Source organism: Daucus carota, chromosome 2, assembly GCF_001625215.2.
Source record: "Daucus carota subsp. sativus chromosome 2, DH1 v3.0, whole genome shotgun sequence".
In the NCBI taxonomy this organism is placed as follows: domain Eukaryota; kingdom Viridiplantae; phylum Streptophyta; class Magnoliopsida; order Apiales; family Apiaceae; genus Daucus; species Daucus carota.
In genome coordinates, this window is record NC_030382.2 from 50,694,659 (window position 1) to 50,714,895 (window position 20,237).

General features: G+C 34.3%; 4 protein-coding genes and 1 non-coding gene across 6 annotated transcripts; 1 reads left to right on the forward strand and 4 right to left on the reverse strand.

Moving 5' to 3' along the window:
- LOC108206552 (auxin-responsive protein IAA1-like) lies at nucleotides 1-2,342 on the reverse strand. Its single transcript, XM_017376888.2, has 4 exons — nucleotides 1,948-2,342; nucleotides 796-1,095; nucleotides 390-451; nucleotides 1-264 (listed from the first exon to the last, which is right to left on the reverse strand). The coding sequence occupies exons 1-4, from the start codon at nucleotides 2,160-2,162 to the stop codon at nucleotides 224-226; spliced, it is 618 nt and encodes a 205-aa protein (XP_017232377.1). The 5' UTR covers nucleotides 2,163-2,342; the 3' UTR covers nucleotides 1-223.
- A 3,952-nt stretch (nucleotides 2,343-6,294) lies between these two features.
- On the forward strand, nucleotides 6,295-6,382 carry TRNAY-GUA (transfer RNA tyrosine (anticodon GUA)). Its single transcript is given in 2 exon segments — nucleotides 6,295-6,331; nucleotides 6,347-6,382. It is a non-coding gene; the product is annotated as a tRNA-Tyr (tRNA).
- A 69-nt stretch (nucleotides 6,383-6,451) lies between these two features.
- LOC108208379 (auxin-induced protein AUX22) lies at nucleotides 6,452-7,665 on the reverse strand. The gene is made up of 3 exons (XM_017378909.2): nucleotides 7,161-7,665; nucleotides 6,932-7,025; nucleotides 6,452-6,762 (listed from the first exon to the last, which is right to left on the reverse strand). The coding sequence occupies exons 1-3, from the start codon at nucleotides 7,513-7,515 to the stop codon at nucleotides 6,639-6,641; spliced, it is 573 nt and encodes a 190-aa protein (XP_017234398.1). The 5' UTR covers nucleotides 7,516-7,665; the 3' UTR covers nucleotides 6,452-6,638.
- Nucleotides 7,666-9,960: 2,295 nt separating this feature from the next.
- LOC108210216 (protein MLN51 homolog) lies at nucleotides 9,961-15,587 on the reverse strand. 2 transcript variants are annotated; one of them, XR_010289142.1, is made up of 11 exons: nucleotides 14,812-15,587; nucleotides 14,117-14,219; nucleotides 13,738-14,018; nucleotides 12,829-13,646; nucleotides 12,577-12,685; nucleotides 11,940-12,065; nucleotides 11,170-11,225; nucleotides 11,035-11,080; nucleotides 10,710-10,929; nucleotides 10,456-10,542; nucleotides 9,961-10,314 (listed from the first exon to the last, which is right to left on the reverse strand). XR_010289142.1 is itself a non-coding variant. In XM_017381513.2 (9 exons), exons 1-9 carry the CDS (start codon nucleotides 15,348-15,350, stop codon nucleotides 10,902-10,904), a joined length of 2,103 nt encoding a protein of 700 aa, XP_017237002.1. In that variant the 5' UTR covers nucleotides 15,351-15,499; the 3' UTR covers nucleotides 10,756-10,901. The 2 variants fall into 2 exon arrangements, 1 of the variants encoding a protein (XP_017237002.1); XM_017381513.2 differs by lacking the exons at nucleotides 9,961-10,314; nucleotides 10,456-10,542 and having other exon boundaries at nucleotides 10,756-10,929; nucleotides 11,170-11,222; nucleotides 14,812-15,499.
- A 1,234-nt stretch (nucleotides 15,588-16,821) lies between these two features.
- On the reverse strand, nucleotides 16,822-20,039 carry LOC108206035 (nuclear pore complex protein NUP50A-like). The gene is made up of 2 exons (XM_017376199.2): nucleotides 19,861-20,039; nucleotides 16,822-18,564 (listed from the first exon to the last, which is right to left on the reverse strand). Exon 2 carries the CDS (start codon nucleotides 18,512-18,514, stop codon nucleotides 17,231-17,233), a length of 1,284 nt encoding a protein of 427 aa, XP_017231688.1. The 5' UTR covers nucleotides 18,515-18,564; nucleotides 19,861-20,039; the 3' UTR covers nucleotides 16,822-17,230.
- Between the last annotated feature and the right edge of the window lie 198 nt (nucleotides 20,040-20,237).

Here is a 20,237-nt window from a genome sequence, read left to right on the forward strand (position 1 = left end):
TAATAGAAGAAGCATTGACTAATACTACTATGAAGTTAGAAGCAACTTATACTAATGGTAAAGGAAAATATTTATTGTATAGTTCTCCTTAATCAACCTCCTGCTCAAAATTCCTCTCCCTTAATACATACATACACACATATTATAGATCTATTAAATTGGAGCGTCTCGTCTACACCAAAAGCTACCTACATTTTCATATAGTAACATATACTTCTCCAGTTCAAGAACTTGAGCTTGAGCATTTCGTTTCTGGTCTCGGAGCTGCATTAAATAACCATACATTGACAAATCAAAACCTATGATATAATATAATCCCAAAAATAATATTGAAAATCTTAATAACAGTAACTATTATAATAAGCAAGCAGAGTGTATATAAGGCATACCTAAACCAATTGCCTCGGACCTTGTCATCAACCTCACTCGCTTGCACGATTCAGCAAACATTCTGATACAAATGCAAAAACGAAATAAATACGAATCCAACAACATCTCAAGTATAATCAAGCTGACATTCTGTCGGTAAGGGCTTGAAGTTTAAACTTTTTTCCCATGCATTTCTTCTTAATAATGTGAAACATCTCATCTATTTGCAAAAATTTGAGAAATCTGAAGTGTGTGTTTGTGAAATTTTCACATTCGGAGGTGGATGGTTCGTTTTTAGAAAACATTTAACATAATCAAGACTCAAGTAATCCAAAAATACTTCTCTTCATTTGTCCACTTTTGGAGTCCAGGAAAAAAACACATAAAAATCGGTAAAATAAAAAGGAGGGCAACACGAAAACTTACTTCCATGGAACATCTCCGACTAGCATCCAGTCTCCGTCCTTATCTTCGTAAGTTGGTACATATTCAACTCCATTAACAGGGTCCATTAGTTTCTTCTCATCCAGAACGGTACGAATCTTAAAACAAGTAAACAGTCCCTCTAGCGCGCTCAAGAATTGTTCATAACTGTTGTACAATTCCAGATCAACTTTTCTTAAATACGGAGCTCCGTCCACACCTACTTTCACGTATTTCCCACTTTTCACTGTCATTATGTTCTTCCTGTGGGCTCTCACCGGCGGCCAACCTACCAGTTTTCCCCTGCATTTATAAAAACATCTGTAAGTATCAAGTCTTATACAGAAATCCACCAACGCATGGAGCTAGAGCCGAACACTACAAAAAAAGACCAACCGTAGCAAAACAGAACTAAATATTTCAAGTTATAAAAACTAAAAACGCAACAAATAGGAAGTTCTGGACAAGAGTAACAATTTATTTTTCTTGATAAAATTGTTTCGAAAATATGAGCAACCTTGTACTACAGAGGGGGTATTTAGATGATTGATGATCTTAAATTTCGGACAAACATTTCGGGTTTTTTGACAATTCTTTTTTTTTTTTTGGTCAGGGGTTTTATGACAATTCTAATCAATCAAAATTTCATAAATTTGTTATACAGAGATAGTTTGAACTAAAAATTGTACAATTTCTATTCTGAAACACGGGTATCAGATTTAGTCGGTAAAGACACGAAAAAAGAATTAAACAAAAATCAATTGGCTTGACAGGATAAATATTTGAATAATCAACCAATTCGATGAATTCCGGAATATATATTTATCAATAACTAATCGGCGACTAATTACGCTTAATTAGAACAATGTTAATGCTACTCCATGATATACTTTATCGGTTTTTCTATGGTGTGCTCGTGGGCACATGCTAAACTCGGAAAATTTTGTACTTAGATCATTTTGATTGGCTCCTATCGCTTAATAATGGTGAACCCCCCTGCAAATACACCAACCACACCAATCAAAACCTCCCAAATACAAAAATTTTCGCGCTTAACATGTGCCCATGGGCACACACTAGACAAACCGATACTTTATTTCAGGGCAATTGTCACACATATGGCATACCTAACTAATGATTGAGCATGTAAGTTACCTTGATGTTGCAGACTCTTTCTTCATGGAACTTCCACTTCCCGATGAATCTTTCTTGCCGGAATTCCCTAATTCCAAATCAACCGTCTCGGAGAACACGCGCTTCATGCACGCCTTGCCAACACGTGGCTCCCCGGGTAACCCGAGGGTGAGCTCAGTCTCTTTCAAATTCATCCCGGATTTCCCTGATTCCGATAAATTATTCATCGATGACATACTTGAGGTTGGCTTTGTGTTTTTTTCCTCTTGGACTGCTTTGAGTTGTTGGAGAAGAAACAAGTTGATGGAAAGCGTGAACAAGTAAGTTGCTCCAATGTGTGCTGTCTTATATACGACATCCGAAAAGCGGCCGGCAACTAAGGCTGATCCAGTGGAAACACGACACGTATGTGGGGAAGAGTGGCTAGGATTGTTCCATGTCAGTCCGCTAAGATGAATGATGAAAAGCGTGTGTGTCCATTTTTGAGTGCTTTACGTCTGGGCCCTTTTGGTCGGTTCAAGTTGGTATCAAATGTGCTCTATTCTATACTATATGCGATTAGACACTCGTCCACCGTCTTACTCCGTCCCAATGAATTGTATACAGTTTTCTTTTTGGGACGTCCCATCAATTGTATACATTCCAAAAGTAGTAAATTTTTATAATATAAAACACTATTACACCCACTATTTTCTTCCACTATCTCTATTCTATAATAATATAAACACTATTACACCCACTACTTTTCTCCATTATCTCAAATTTATTATTAAATATAAATGAGTCCCATCACTATACCCATTTTTCATCCAACTTTACTCATTTCTTATCCAATTTCTTGGTCTCCGTGTCCCAGCCATTTGTATACAAATGACTGGGACGGAGGGAGTATGTTTCATTACACCTTTCTACTGTTCTAGAAATGCTTCCCGAATAAAAGATATTATTATTTATATCATCTTAAAACCTTTTTAAATTATTTCTCTGGAAATATATGTACAGCAAAGGCACAATCAGATCCTAATTCCGAAATAAACTTACAATAATATCTCTTGCTATAATACCTAAGTTATGATTCCTTCCTAATCACACGTCCAAAAGAAAAACTAGCTTGCTTACACTAAGCTTCTGGCTTAAAAAATTTCAAAAAAGCCCTACTACTCTTGTTTATTTGAGCATATCTAACAAGGGTTGTCAAAATAATTGTCAAGCTTGCTAAATTATCATATATATATATTAAAATTTAATATTCACTCAATTTTTTTTAATCGACTTGACAACATTCTACTCTAATAATTAGCAACCTTCAAAGTTGTCTATGTGGTCCGGAATTAAATTGTAAATCATGACACTTTTTGCACTTATATATGTATTTTAACTACTACATCCGTCCTTTTTTACTTGTCACTTTGACTTTTTGCACGTAAGTTAAGGTGAGTAAAAAACATAATTTCGCTTATTATTTTTAAAATTTCCTTTTTGTGAATAAAAATATAAACTATAAACTTTAATTTAGAAAAAGAAAATTTTAAAAATAATAAGTAGAAGTTTGTTCTTTAATCACCTTAAGTTACGTGCAAAAAATCAAAATGACAAATAAAAAAAGACAGAGGTAGTATTTTGGAAAGTTGTCACATTTTAACAATCCTGACTACAATCTCTCTACAACCATACAATTTCAACATGATGACAATCAAAATTATCATGTCACATGAGATTGGACACCTCCTGATAATTTCTATTGAAATTGCTCCTGGTACATAAAAAATAAAAACAAATTAAACCCTAAACATAATCACATTGGGGGTGTTTGTATAAAGGAAGTAGAAGCCGCTTCTGGCTTCTACTTTTCTTGACCTGTTTGTGTAAAGAAATAGAAGTATTTTTAAAAAGCTGAAAATACTTAGCTTCTCTCCCACAATTTCTACTTCTTTTCCAAACACTTTATTAATTTATTTATTTCTCACTTCTAATCAACTTCTTTACTTTAAGCATGGAATCACTTTTTTAAATTTGACAAACTATCCCATTATGTTTTAGGTTGACTTTGAGCCTAACACGACTAGTTCGAGACTTGTAAACGGGCTTTCAATCATCGAAAAGAAACATAATTATTGAGCGAGTGCGTAAAGTGGTTAGGTACGTGCGGGTGCATGATAGGAAGCATATGGAAGCCAGCTCAAATAATACTCGACTGCTTTGCATCTACTCCCTCCTTCCCATTTTAATTGCCCACTTAGCCAAAATCACACATATTAAGAAATCATAAATATAACTCATTTTGTCTACTATCATTGCACGGATTACACAAAAAAAGATAAAACTCATCTGCCATATTAATTACTTACTGAATACAATGTTAGACTTGTTCACATATACTCCAGCTTCACAGCCAGCTTTACGTACTGCAGTAGGAAATTTATGGGGATTGTGCATAAGGGGAGTAATAGTCAATTCTAATAGTCAATTCCTGAAACTACAATATTTGCTTTGAATGAAGAACTGGACTAATATTATGGAAATTTTTTTTTTTTACTAAGTGGAGTGGACAATTAAAATGAGAAGGAGGGAATACTGATTTCTTGAATATTGAAACCGCAAAATAATTAGTTTCCATCACTACCGAACAAAGATCGGAAAACAGTGAGATCTGTTTACGGTGAAATATTAAATCCTGGTGAATTACCTGGTTCGAAATCCGGTTGAAAAAAAGTTTATTATTAAAATTTAACCACTGAAATACAATTTATACCAATTTTATAAATCAGAGTAAATGATGTTTTTTTTTTCCGGTTCTTTATCTGAAATACTATATTTAAAATATATTTTTGTTGATGATAATAATGTCTAAATTTTGTTGGACCGCTTGATAATACTATTGTGAAAAGCCGGAGGTACATTACTATGAGGATTAATCTATCAATTAATCAGATTGATTAATTGAATTTTTAAGTGAACTTAATATAATAATTTTTATATAACTATATTATTATTTTGGTTAATATATAATCAATATATCTAGAAATATATAAATTATAAATGATTAAATTTTAAATATTGAGTTAAACATCAAAACTTATGACTTATTCATCTAAAATAATTATTAATTTCTTTTTAAATCAAATTTCTATCTTTACGGATGTAGTTTTTTCTCATTATATTTATTTAACTTTACGCACGATTAGAAAAACTTTTAAAAGAATTTGTTCAATCCTGCTCACGAAGTTGTCAAATAAATCGGGATCAATGGCCGCTTGCTTGCACATTCGGCGCAAGTAAAGTTGTAAACGAAAACATAAACTGATTAGGTTTTGTCCATGTGAATTTGTCTCCTCCGTCTCAATATTCTTCAGACATTTACTAGAACAAATCCCCACGGACACGGTTGCTACATATACTAAGTCGCCAGCCTTCTATTTTCACTTGTTCTACTCGCCATTTTCATCTTCTTACCACTCACCACGCACTGTGTCGAACATCATGGGAGTGATCAATATGTTTCTGCGAAAGTGCTTATTGCCTAACCGTGCATAACACTATCGATTCACTTCTCTACGCATATACTACACACATGTACAAAATCTCTGGTACATATTCAGTGTCTAGTCTATATTTATGTTTAAGTCTTATTGTTTGCTTAATTTGTTTAAACACTGCGTTATATCTTTATCATCAGAATCCACTGGCTGAAACTGACCATTCGAAACATGTGATTGTATTTGTCAACTATACTTATTTGACCTTTTTGTAAATTCATTAATGTTTTGTTAATTATGGAAATTTTTGTTTAGGCCACTCTTTCGTTGTTGGGTCTAATTCTTGCTGTTGTTTTCTGATGTCTCTTGCACAATTTTGATTTAGTGAATAGATTAGTCGTGAAATTGGCAGTTGAATAACTTCATTCACGCGTCAAAATAATTTTCATGTCGTTGGTGGAATATCTCTGGATCATATTAAAGCAGACCAATCTCAATATTTGCAGATGAAAGATGGTCATCTAAACCTTGATCCATCTAACTTGTAAAGGAAAATGAAATTAATATTATATATTCATGTTTTACATTTATAATGTTGTAAAAATTGTTATGTAAATTAATAATAAATAAAGCAATATGATAACAATTAATTGAGTAATTAGAATAAATCAAAATGATTTATTAGATGTCTTAAAATAATATAATAATATTTGGGATTGTTATGCTAATTAAATAAAACTACTTAACACTTAATCAAATTATGAAAACTGAAATGTACAGGAGATGAAATATTTTCAGAACATTAAGGAGTAATATCTGGAGAAGGTGAATATAGTAATATCTGGAGAAGGTTAAATATTCATTAGGTATTTCGAAGCCCAAATTTCAACATCCGACCTTAGCTCAGTTGGTAGAGCGGAAGACTGTAGTAGTTCTTGCAGAAAATCTTTAGGTCGCTGGTTCGAATCCGGCAGGTCGGATTTTTTTGTATTCATGCTTGAGCATAAGGCAGACGCATATCGATCTAATTAAGTTGGCACTGTAAAATCTTATATAAGAAAAATAAATTCGTTTTGGGTTCATATATATCACATCATACTACACAATTCAAGTCATTCGTTCGCAATTTCAGCTTCTGTAAAATGCATCAAGTATCATCATCCCAGCAATTAATTCTTAACAAGATTAAAAGATATTAATCTCTTGGTCTGGTATAAAGAAGTTGTGGACAGAAAGTTATCCATTAAGTTGTGATCGTTGTTTTGGTGAGGCATCATTCCGCATGATGAAATGAAGTCCAGTGTCCTTGATGTCTGCTCTCTTAATTATTCTTAATCTCTTGCATGATTTAGTAAACATCCTGCACCAAACCCACACAAAATAAAATAAGACACAGATGCATCCCGATGATCATAATGCATTTTTATTTACAGTACTTATATGGTATTCATCTATACTGAAAATCACAAAATCAAAATTTGAAATTTCGATCTTTTCTTTCGGTACGAGAAGAGAAATTAGAAACTTACTCCCAGGGGACATCTCCGACGAGCATCCAGTCCCCATCCCTGTCTTGATAAATAGTAACATATTCATTGCCGTCGCCATCCTTCAACTCGTCACCTGCACACCACTTCATATTTTTAATTTTATTTCGATTTACAGCTGAGAGCATGCCAAAAAATTTTACTTTAAATAATATTTATTAGGACTATTTATTTATACAGTATATGTACGTAATTTACGTAAAGTATTTACCGAGCCTAAAAGACGCAAAGAGCTTCTGAAGAGCCAAGCTAAGATGAGCGTAGTCTTTGTGTACACTCAAATCAATCTTTCGCAGAATGGGCGCACCATCCATGCCTACTTTAACGTACATTTTGCCCAAGCCGCTACTCACACTCACTCTCTTGCGGTATGAACACACGGGTGGCCATCCAACCACACCATCTTCACCACTCATTTTGCTAACATTATTAATAATCTCCGCAAAAGCCCTCTTCTTCTTCTTCTTCATCATCTTAGCATTACCATCACTACACTCACCGCGGTTTTTATCAGCACTCCACGGAATCAATCCTAACCTTAGCTCAAGCCCTACCGCTTCCGACATGGCCAATATCCCGAACTCACTCCGAGACTTACTAGTTAGTTATATGTGTTGGAAAATAATGTATCATGCAATATTGTTGCATTTATAAGGATGGAAATAGAAGAAGATAGGATCACAAAAACAACAATGTCAGTTGAAGAAATATATATAGGGTCAATGAGATTCGGGTCAATAGAAATCCGCTATTTATCTAAAATGTGGCGTGTAATGATCGATGAAATGAGTCACAATATTAAAGGCCGACAATGTTTAAACATGTACACATAACACTAGTATAAAATCACACAACCATATCCGTATGCTTTGCTACTGATCTTAAGGCCATTGATCTTTAAAGATTTTGGTGAATTTTCATCATGGCCGTTTGATACGGTGAGTGCAACATGGAACATACCATGTGCTATGTTTTATGAGCAATGCTAGAGACCCCAAATTTTTTCCCCAAAATTTGTTACCAAATGACGTGGATAACAAGTGGCGAAATTTGATTGGGTGATTGATGAATCTGCAGGGGGGCCTCATTATTATGGGAATGAATGCAACCAATAAAATTTCGCCACATCATTTGGGAAAATTTTTTGGGATAAATATTTGGGGTCTCTAGCATTTTCCATGTTTTATTCACCAAGTTTTAATATACGCGTGAATATAGTTATGCTACTTAATCATCATCAACAGTTTTTTATATTTTGCAACTAATATAGTTTCAAGATTCTAGTGTTCACTCATCGGCCATCATCTCTCAACGAAACCTATACAATATATGGGCGATTGGAAATATTCAGAGTGTAACTAGTTTTCAAAGGGAATAAAATCATTGTTAAGCACGTTCTCTTGATCCGAAACTTAATTTTTATATTCAGTTTCGTTTGTGAACTGTAGTGAAAATCTAACACTCCTAGCAGGCTAGCACCCGAATTTTCGCAAGATGGTTCCATTGCAACAACCTTCATGGGCCTATATTGATGTGCCCCAACAAAACATCTGGCTGTATTTGTTTTTCGTGTTCTGGATATTTGTGTTGTGGCCGTGGTTGGATCTGGGTATAACCAATGTGATCCACTATTTTGGATATTTTTCTTGAGGCCCATATCGTGACATTTGGGAAAGATTTTTAACATTGGAACAAATTGAAGAGGGCCCAGATGCGCATATGCTCCCCCCATTATCGTAAACAATGTGCTATGTACAGTTGTAAGGGCCCAGATTGCAGGAATTTATTAAGTTAATCATATATGATTTCTTTAAAGAAGCGAAAAAAAGTAAATACTCCCTCCGTCTCAATTTATAGATCCATTTTGGAATAAACACACATATAAAAGAAAAAATTGGTTATAAGAGTATATGATTTTATCTCATCTATCATTAATTAATGCATTGAGAAGTGAGAATAGAGTTGAGTTTCAAAAAAATCACAATAAATAAAGAGATTTAGTGCATTGAGAATTGAGAATAGAGTTGAATTTCAAAAAAATCACAATTAATATAGAGATAAATTTGTATTGAAAGAAGAGAGGGACAAGTATTTTGAGACAAATTTTTTTCTCAAAAGAGACCTATAAATTGAGACGGAGGGAGTAAAATTATATTTGAAAAAGTACTGCTACATAACAATCGGTGTGCAGTGCAAAAATTTCGGTCATTACTTTTTGGTCCGGGTCTTTTTATAACTAAAATATAGAGTTAAATTCTATGAAGTACACAAAAACATTGGAGTATTGGAGTACAAGTCTTAATTTTTTTAGTTTAATCATAAATAATATATTTGATTATACAAATTTATATACAATCTATCATTTATAAGTTGTCTTGCACATAATTGTCTATCAATCTTTAATATCCTTCAACTTTAACAAGTATTAACATTATTGTTCTGCTTATTAGTTATATTGCAGAACATAGAATCCTGTAATTTATAAAAGTCATTATTCTACTTTTTGATTACAATATTTATGTTGTGTAGAACATAATGTGCAGGTTATTAAATGTTTACGAATATTATTGAACAAAAAAATTGAAATTTAGATGAATAGATTACATTTTATCCAACTTTGTACTCCAATACTCCAATATATTGTGTACTCCATTGAACTTTACTACTCCTAAAATATATGTATGTATTTTATTAATTATTTTAAAAAAATCTAACTAAAAAACGCATATTGTTCCAATATGAAAAAAAACGCATATTATTCCAATATGAATATATGTTCACATAAAGTTAAATCTTGAAATGCACCCGTGCACCTAGTACTAAACTACTGCCCCCTTAAGGCGCATATAAAACATAATTCTATATCTTATTTTTGAAATTTTTATTCAGAAGAAAAAAAAGTTTAAAATAATTTATCGAACTACGTTTTATGAGAGTAATTAGAATGCGTCTCGAGCCCCCGTCTCCCGAGATAAACAATGAGGGGACGGAGGGAGTAATAAGCCAAGATATGAGCACCTCAGTAACTGTATTACAGGAACAACCCATTGAACAAATTTTTAATACAGCAACAAAGATTTAGATAACTTGTCGTTGTACACACTACACAGTACACAGTGAATAACTTTGGCAGGACCCGGAGAACGCCGAGTCGTAAGCAGAAGCAGTCATACCTTACTAATATACTAGTAGTTTCCTGGATATGGAATATCATCAGAAAGAAAATTTTAAGAAATAAACTTAATCAACTTCTTGTGCAAACAGCAGCTACTACGGTATAATTGTTTTATCTTTTTCCATGATTTGAGCACACAACCAAGAACCGGCCTACTGAATATGAAGCCAAGCTGCAAGCCAAAAGAAACCTGAAATATTATCAAGCAAAAACGAAAACTAAGAATTTGAATATATGTTTCAATCGACAAAAGTTCTCAATTTTATTTTTTTTGACACATAAAACCAATATACTGAAGAATCTATTGATAGGTGCTGGTACTTTTACTCACCACAAATTTGAACAAAGAACTGCCACCCGTCAAACTGCACAGCTTTCCCTTGGTAACTGCAGCATGAATGGGTGTTTGTTCACATACCTAAGATGACAAATCGATAAAACATATTTAGCATTAGAATTAATTGATATGGACTAATATCATGGACCAAACCAGATTGTCACACTTATTATTTAGTATCAACATGAAGCAATCAGGCATTAGCAGAGACTCTAAAATAACAAAAATAAAATAAAATGTGTGGTTACCTAATTATGATGGATAATAAATAGGCCCAAAGTGCTCCAGCCTAGATGCCAAAGATCACAAAGGGCCTCGGAGACATCTGTAGCACCAAGAGTACCACAAACCCATTTTAAAATGGAACAAGGTGAGAAGGTTGCTTCTGATCCTTTAAGCTATACTGGCTTACTTCAAAAGGTTCAAGCAATCTACGTCCTTTACTGGTCGAATTTCATCTCTGTATATCTACAGAACATCAAACAAACAATTAAAACTTAGTCTTCTGTTGAAGGTAACAACAGAGAGCACAAGCGGACAACTTGAACAACAAAATTATGAATATGAACTTGCCTTCGGGATTTGTTTTGTCGTTGCCCGAACTCATCATTTGCAGGCTCTGCAGATAAGAAAAGAAATAGTACATCACTGATGATGTCAATGCATACTATAACGACTCATCAATCCAAGAGTTCAATAGACACTTACCTGGTCTCTGAGAAGGCTTCAATCCATTACCAGGCTTAATCACATCGCTCTCTCTGCTACAAATGATTATTTAAAAAGAAAAGTCAACATATATTTTGACAAGAAACCTAAAAAGATTAACTCCTAAAATGACAAAACAGGATTCTAAATAGCAATATGAACCAGCACTAATAACATAAATTAAAAAAAAAGTTGTCAAATTTGGAATCTTAATAGACTCAAATTGGTTTGTAACTCCAAAGCAATATTCGCTATTCAAGATAGTCAATAACCAATTATCGAAGCTGCCACGAAAGGCTGAGTTACTGTGATTTATAATATTCAAGCCTACACGTAATCACAGGACATTAATCTATTATTGCACTCTCTTAGGCTGCATTCACTTGGATGAAATGGAATGACGTGAGAATGGATGAAATTTGTACTCTATTTGGGGGAGGTGTGAAAAATGTTCAGAATTTTTATTCCTTTCATCATTCCATTGTAAACTATCTGAATTAGAAATCTAAACCACATGTTTTGGAAGGATGCTCCATTTCTTCACCATTTTCACAACAATCTTCATCATACAAAATTTAGACTCTTTCATGCTCATTCACTATTATCTCATACATTCTTCTTTCTCCTTTAAATATATTTATAATTTTTCAGTCCATTCCATCCAAGTGAAAGCAGCCTTAGTCTCTAATTTAGTCAAACTGTTCATTCAAAGGAGGTATCTTATCGGTAGATTGTTCAAAAAACCATTCTGAGTCGACCACAGCACTGACCTCAAACCAGCTGCTATAGGAAGAGTTTGGCCTGATGGACGAGTATGATAAGCACTATCAACAGAAAGATATGGATTGCAATAACTTGCGCCCATAGCTCCTGCAGCCCCTGCCAAAACTGGTAACCTACAGATTACAAATCCATTATTAAGATTTCAATTTCAAATGGACAGTAAAGCAAAACACAAGATAACTACTAAAGTATACATATATGAAGAACATCAAAAGAAGGCAAATGTGAATTGTAAAAGGCAAAACAACTTCTCTTTTGAAAAACATTTAGGGCAGTCAGATAACATTTTATTTTCTTTTTACCCAACAAGGCAACTATAATGTACTATTAAGAACAAGAATAAATCTTGGCATACATTCTTATACACTACAAAAACTCACTACCATCAATTTAGGGATGATTTGTGGACCCACTGTTTTCAATATCATTCATTCTGTGATAATTTTATCATTTTTATAAAATATATAAATGGGTAGCGAGATTATAAATCATTCGTAAAATGAAGGTAGTGAGTTTTTGTGGTGAATAAGGATGTATGTCAAGATTTATTCTAAGAACGATCAGGCAACATCTTACAAATTCAAAACGGTTCATGCATATATCAATTTGTATACAATAACATACCAGGTCATCTCAGATTTTCCTGACTCCGGATTGCCAACATATCCAGGGAAGGCCATACCAACAGCAGGTACTCCCATCCTGCCAGGATGCTGGCCTCCAAATTGCATAACTACATGCAAAACAAAAACAGAGAGTACATATTAAAATTTAAAACGCTTATTTAAGAAAATCACTTGGTTATGCTATCCACCATATTATCCTGATAAATAAACCCACACAAATATATAATGCACTCTAGACATGTAATATTACCTGGCAAAAAAGTTGGAGTTGCAGAGAAATTTTGATCACCGGGACCACAACTAAAGTTTCCAGAGGCTCCCATAATTTGAACCCCATCATAAGGAAAGCTTCCCCTAACATGCTCTTTAATGCCGCCTTTACCTTTTTCAACCAATGCAGTTCTTGATTTACCTGATTCTAGCACAGAATCTATTTCCTCAGGTTCAATTGAATAAGAAGTTTGAATTCCACCACTTGGGTGTGGCTCAAACTGCTGACTTGAAGCTTGCGGGGCAATCTGACCTCGAGTTTGAACAGGGATTTGCTGGACATTACTAAGTGAGAATGAAGTAGAGACTCCTTTGACTTGGTTATGAGTAGCATTTGGTTGGTAAGAAATCTGCCTCATGTGAGCTTGATTACTTCCCTGAACCCTAGATTGAAGTGAATGAGAAGGATTGATTAATGATGACCCAGAATCTTGCAACTGCGAGTTAGTCAAAGACTTTGTAGAGTATAAACGTGAATCATCAATATAAAGTTTGTTCATGCCAACTAAATCCGCTACATTCTTCCCCTGCATTGTGTTAGACTGGGACATTATGAAACTTCCATCTCCAACAGATGACTGTTGGTTCTGGCGAGGTGGTGCAGATTGTTCATCAATTTTCTGCCCAAAACTTGTTTCTACATTGGAAGAGGCAGAGGGATAAAATGGAGGAGAAGCCGAATTTAAGCTTGAAAACACATGTCTTGTTACTGGGACAGAATCATTATCTGCACTTGGTTTATGACCAGATGTTCTACCAGCATTCACATGTGAGCTCCTCTCCGGTGACTTTTTACGCCTATTAAATTTTAAAAATTAAAAAAATATCAGTATATCCTGATGAGAAGGAAAAACTAACTGACAAAGAAAAATTAGGCTCTTATGCTCACTGTTTATTTTCTGCTGGAGACTCATGTTTCTTCCATGTAGGCTGATAACTTCTGGGCCCTCTCCCCCTCTCACCCTTGGGCGTGCTTTTCTGATAGTTGACTGCATTCCTTTGATTGTCAAGCGCATTATTGTGATTGTTCATTGTGTTGTCATTATTGTTAGGTTCATTATTTTGATTTTTGTTATGGAATGCCCTAGTCCTGCTTACTCTTGAAAAGACACGTTCTTCACCTCGACCTCTACCACGACCACGACTACGACCCCTAGAACCTCTTCGACCCTGACAGAGAATATAATGTTACCTAAAGCAGATCATAATACAAGGATTGACATGGATATCACTTTAATGTTTATCATTTAAAAGAGAGTTCAGGACACCTCATCGTAGTTCCTTGCTCGCATGGTCACCTCCTCAAATTTGTCATGCCCCCATCTTCTATCATCCTTTGATTCCCATAAACTCCTTCCACCAAAGGTGCGCCTAACATCACATGCATTACTTAACTGGTGATATAAAACAAACATGCTTTCTAAATAATGATGCCACAAGTCCATAACTAAAGGGTGCACCGTGATCATAGTTGTATCTGAAACGAAGATATAAAGGCAACAACACACACAGACGCGCACACACATATAATAGTAGATTCATAATATCAACACAGAACATATAACGGAACCAGAAAATAAGGATGGTGATTTCATATTTCACATATTTAATATGCATATATGTTAAACAATATCATAAGGCATAATATTTTGAAGCAGAACAGGTTAACAATTACACAACTTTTCTAGTGCTATTGTTGTAATTGGAATCATCACTGTAAAAGCATTAAGACAAAATAGAAGTAGAAATCAAGTGTTTATGGAAAGAACGGAACAAACAATACAAAACTCACACTGCTCTTATATGCCATTTGAGTTCCTTTATATGCATAAGAAATAACATCCACACTTTGAAATACAAATACAAGTACAGGATTATTATGTCAAGATGATATCTAAAACAATTATTTTTGCAGAAAAACCATATAGTGATATAGAGCAATGTGAAACTACAGAAACCACACCTGTGGCGCCCTCGTCCACCACCCCGACTCTCCCTAAACCGATCATCGTGCATATAGAATGCTCCAGCTGTTGGCACTGCAAAAGGCTCATTCTCTTTCTTCTCCCCTTCCACTCTTTCATTAACCACATTGTCACCAAACTGATCATATCCCTCAAAATAAACCCCACCATCATTCTCCTTTTCGCCCTCTTCAACCCGATTAATCCCCGGCACCTCATCTAATCCCAAAGCCACAACTGTTACATCACTCACACTCACTCTCTCCTCCACATACTCACCCTCAATTTCTCCATCCAATTCTTCTCCTTGAACCTCAAATTCCTCATCATTATACTCAGCAGGGGCACCCTCATCATCATATTCGCAATTCGAAACCCGAGAATCAACTCTTCTAACAGGCATTCCACTTCCATCAACTAAATCTTTCTCCTCATCTTCATCATCACTAGCTTCTCTCCTCCTCATCATTGTCAGTGACAATCTAGATTCCTCAGGATCACTCTCATACTCCAATTCTTGTTTCTCAACACTTGCCATCAATTCTTTAGCTGAAAAAACCTGAAATTTGATAATAAAAGACACCAAGAAATGCAAAGATCGAAACTTTATGAAATATATAGTGAATTAAGGAGATTAAATCAAAACCCAAGTTGGAAAATGATGAAAATTGGGTATTGAGTGAGATGTTAACAATGTGAAGAAGAAGAAGAAGAGATGGGGATTAGGTAGATAAATATTTCACATATTTATCGTGTGGGATCGGTGAACAACTCTAATCTGATGTACCCCTCTGTCTTATGTTTAAAGAGCCGTGGACTTTATCCTATACATCACTGCATGACAGCATAATAAAAGATTGATATTTCATTCAAAATTTGATTTTTTTTTTCTGAATTAAAAGATTAATTTATATAAAGCATTTTATACTTAAAAAAATAACGTGGATAAGATAATTTGCTGTATCATTCGTGAGTTTTAATAATATAAGTTTAGTAAAACAAATATTTTAAATTTTATTTCATTTTTTGAGGACACGCTTTTAAGTATTGTGAAATTGTGGTTTTTATGAAAGTTTGTGAACTCAGAACGTAAATATTGTTGGAGGAGAATTCAAATTTTTTATTTTAAAAATTCAAAATGCATTTTTTAGTTAACGTGGAGGTTGATCCAAATATCGCATGTAATTCGCGTGCAGACATGTTAATGCCAATGCTTAAATTTATGCCCGTTATATTTTTGATAAACGTTAATAAGCTGGCAACAGCAACACCGTGAAAAATAACTTTAAAATTTAAGGTTTTTAGTGTTAGCAGTTGCATGCTAACATATAAAGAATAAAGAGTCAATTTCCAGTTTTCCACGTTTGTATGGGCGAGGTTGTAAATTATTATGATAGAATCGGACACTCCGCTCACGTTTCATATTATTTTATTTTCGGTGGGTTGAGTTTTGAGTATTTGAGATTGTGTCTCAAATGAAATATGAGAGAGTACAAAAACCCACCTTAGCTCAAAATAACGTAATTTATGAAGTTCTACAATCTAGTTATTACTTTCTCTGTAATTTTTTGTAAGACAGGAAAATAAAAGGCATCCAGAAAGCCTACTTACTTGTGAAGCTTGACGATGAAGCTTCGGTTTTTAGGAGTGGTTCTTTGTAGGTGTTAAGGGTATACAATACATACCATGAGGAGATCTGAGTTTGAAGTCCTGACACTCAAGATTCTCGAAATTTAATTTATGATTGACTTTAAAAATTCGAAATTAAATGTCAAATGGGGATTTGACTTGGCAAAGAGAGTTAATATGAGATCTAACCTTCTCCTACAACCTTCTGGTTTTCCTGGGGAGAGTTTATCAATAAACAAGCTCTTTCCACTGGTTTATAAAAATAAATAAAATAAAGCCCCGACTTGATCTACTGGATACAAAAACATCAGAGGCAAAATAAAAGCAAAGCTAAACAGAGATAGAACTCAGAAATGAATTAACAGGAAATAACATGCAAAGGCAGAAAAAGCATACAACAGCTTAATAGGTTCGATTATATATCTGACATGCAACATTTTAATGTTTAGAACAGACCAACGTTCAATCTACGCATGGACAACATTTTAGGACACCTTAATTTTTCTTCAGTTCACATCTCCCAGGCAGCAAATTATGCAAACCGACTTTATACTGATGTGTTCTTTGAAGTCTACCTTAAAACCAACAGCAAAACAAATTTGCTCTACGAATTGGATTCAGAAGGGCTTACAAATAGCCAGTCCAGAATAATTCTCTCATAGTCATTTCCTCTTCTCAAGAAAATAACAAATGATACAAGGTCAATAAATTAAAGTTTTTTTTTTTTTTGCATTTAAGCACACCTTCGCATCAGTTGGTGCACTACAGGGAATTTTCTGGAGTCTTAAGTCAAGTAGTAGTCTTACATGTTTGTTCAGTGACCGCCTCTCGGAACTCTTCAACTATAGAAGCATCCTTAAACTTCAAAGCAAATGTTGAAAGTTCATCCTTCTTTCCTTCACCATTACTATTCATGCATGCAAAAGTTACTCCCTTCTTCTCCATAGCTGTCAGCTTCATGCCAGGATAAAGACTAGCATTTAAGATCAACCTATAATTTCCTTTTGCTCTCATAACAAGTCTAGCTTTTCCAGTCCCGACCGAGGAAACATTGACTTTGATTTCTCCCTTCCCTCGCTCCTTCCACCCTCCATCAAGAAACTCAAAGAGCACTGAATCAGCGGTGAAAATAGCCTTCTCATTTTCTTCCCCCGTCTCAACAGTAACCTCTTGCATGAATCCATTGCTCTCACCCCTGTTAATAACGGAGGAACCTAGACCACTAAAAAGGGCAGATATGCCAAAACCAGAATCAACAGAAGAACCATCTTTAGAAATTGGACCGAACGAAAATGTAGAGCTCGAAAACCCACTTCCTGCAACCCCAGTAAAAGCATTTTGGCTACTTGAAAGCTGTTGGAAAGAGCTAAATGGTGAAGCAGCATCATTTCGCACATGAACACCTTCACAGCTGTTTCTTTCTTCATTCTTACTCCTGTTATTATTAGCATCCTTTTTAGCCTCATTCTTAGACTCTTCAACTTCTTCTTTCTTCCCACCAGTTGATTCAGGTTTCGTCGGAGTAAGAGTATTATCTTTCCCTTTGGACACCGTGGGTTCAGTCTCTTGCTCACTGACACTGGTTTGCATTTTCTTATCATCATCAACATTCCCCTCAGTTTCAGTTCTCTCATCTTCTACAGTTGATTCAGTCCCTATCTCACCAGCACTGCTTTGCACTTTCTTATCATCTTCAACATTCCCCCCGGCTTTAGTTTTCCCATCTTCAACAGTTAATTCTGTCCCTTCTCCCCCTACCTTGCTTTCTGATTTCTTACCATTTTCATCTTTTATCTTTTCAGTTTCCTGATTTAAACCAATCTTTTCCCCTACATCGTCTGAAACTGATTTAACACTTTGGTCTGCAGAAGTAACCGCAACTGGAGCAGCACTTAAATCAGTAGGAGGGACAAGGCGAATCCCTGCAAAAACGTCATCACTTGCTCTCTTAAAGGTTCCAGTGTCTTGCCCAGAGGTATCTTCATCATCATCTAGACCAAGATTCTCTTTAGTTATTTGTCTTTCAGCCATTCTCTTTTTCAATGATGGAAGGGTATAATCTGCATCTCCCATCGCGCCGTGGAACAAAATATCTACAAAGTGACTGCCTCCTCAACAAGTAACTATAATAAAGATTTACGTCAAAAAAAAAAAAAACTATAATAAAGATTTGTGAAATGAGAATCTATAAACTTTAATGACTCTTTACAGTTTACAGTATCAAAATTCAACACATTATCATTTGAGATAATAACAAAAACATATGCACACAATTGAAGGAAGACATGAAAACTGCACAAAAAAAAAATAATGAAAAAATCTAAGAATAAGTTAGCACGGTTTCACGAAGCATGCATTATTAAATCTTTTTATAAATAAGTTAGCACAGTTTTAGAAAAGAATATAACAAGTTATCTTGAGGACATACTGGCATAAAAAAAAAAAAAATAATAATAATAATAATAAAAAGATGTTCATAACTGTACACATAAGCTACAACCTAGTCCTATCAAATCGCAAATCTTAAAATATACAGGATAACACAAGTACATAGCACAAGAGACAGGATAACAAAAACCTGCATGTAAAAAGCAAACTGAAAAAAGATTTTTTTTTTTTTTTTTTTTATAAACTTGAAGTGCAAATACTTTTATACTCGAACTACAATAACAACATGGTCTTTTATAAAAATAAATAAAAATGTAAGGTAATATTCATCGTAAGCAACCGACAGGCACAATTCCCTCAATTTTAATATAATGAATTCATCCTTTTCACTGATACTGAAGCAACCACTTTTTCCTACTCCAGAAATAAACCAAACTTAAATCAACATAAATTGCAAAGGATTTGGAAGGAACCTAAGTTAATAGTTGTTACAACAATTGTATCTCCTCCATGCTCCCGCTCCATCTCTTCATTATAAATCACCCTTCATTAGCACTCATAACTCGCGACCATATCAATTTCTTTGTATGATATCGTTACCCTTCACTAGAACTCCTGAGAGATGCTCACTCTTAAGTCGATAACTTTCCTAAACCGCACTCTATGAGCAGAATCAACACTAAGGTTTTTTTTGTGTGTGTTTCGAGTTTAAGGTAGCCAGCAATATTAAAATTGAAGCCACCTTGCACATACAGTCTACATGAATTAAACTACATCCCCAGAACAGAATTTATCCCCTAAATTCTAAGATAGACCCCGAAAGCTAATTTCATCTATCGAGAATTCTAAACAACTACCCGAAGACATATTAAGCAACAAACAATCGATGTTATACACACCAAGCTAAATAATAAGAAAATGAACTCATATATGCACCTTAATTGAAACTTAACATCAAATAAGACACAAAACATTTCATACATAATATATATATACATGGAAGTAGAGAGAGAAAGCTGTTACAAATATACCTGGAAATAGGTGAAGTACTGAAGTGTAGAAAACTACAAATGCACAAACATATAAACCCTAAGGCCTCGTAGTAATGATGCTGATTTTGCTTTGCCTTCTGAGTGTTCCGTTCGTAAAGCGAATATATTCAGTGGACCTCTATACCCTTGTAGACGTTTGAGTTTTGACAAGCTGCTGTGCTTTCTCGCGATGGTCCTGTTTGTCAATATATAATTCAAAATTTTATTTTTATAATTTTATTTTAATATTATTATATATGTTATTATAAATAAATTGAAATTAGATTAAAATTTAATAATAAATTAATTATGTTCTTTTAGAAATTTAGATTTCATGATATTTATTTATATATCAAATATGGGCAGTAAAAATAACA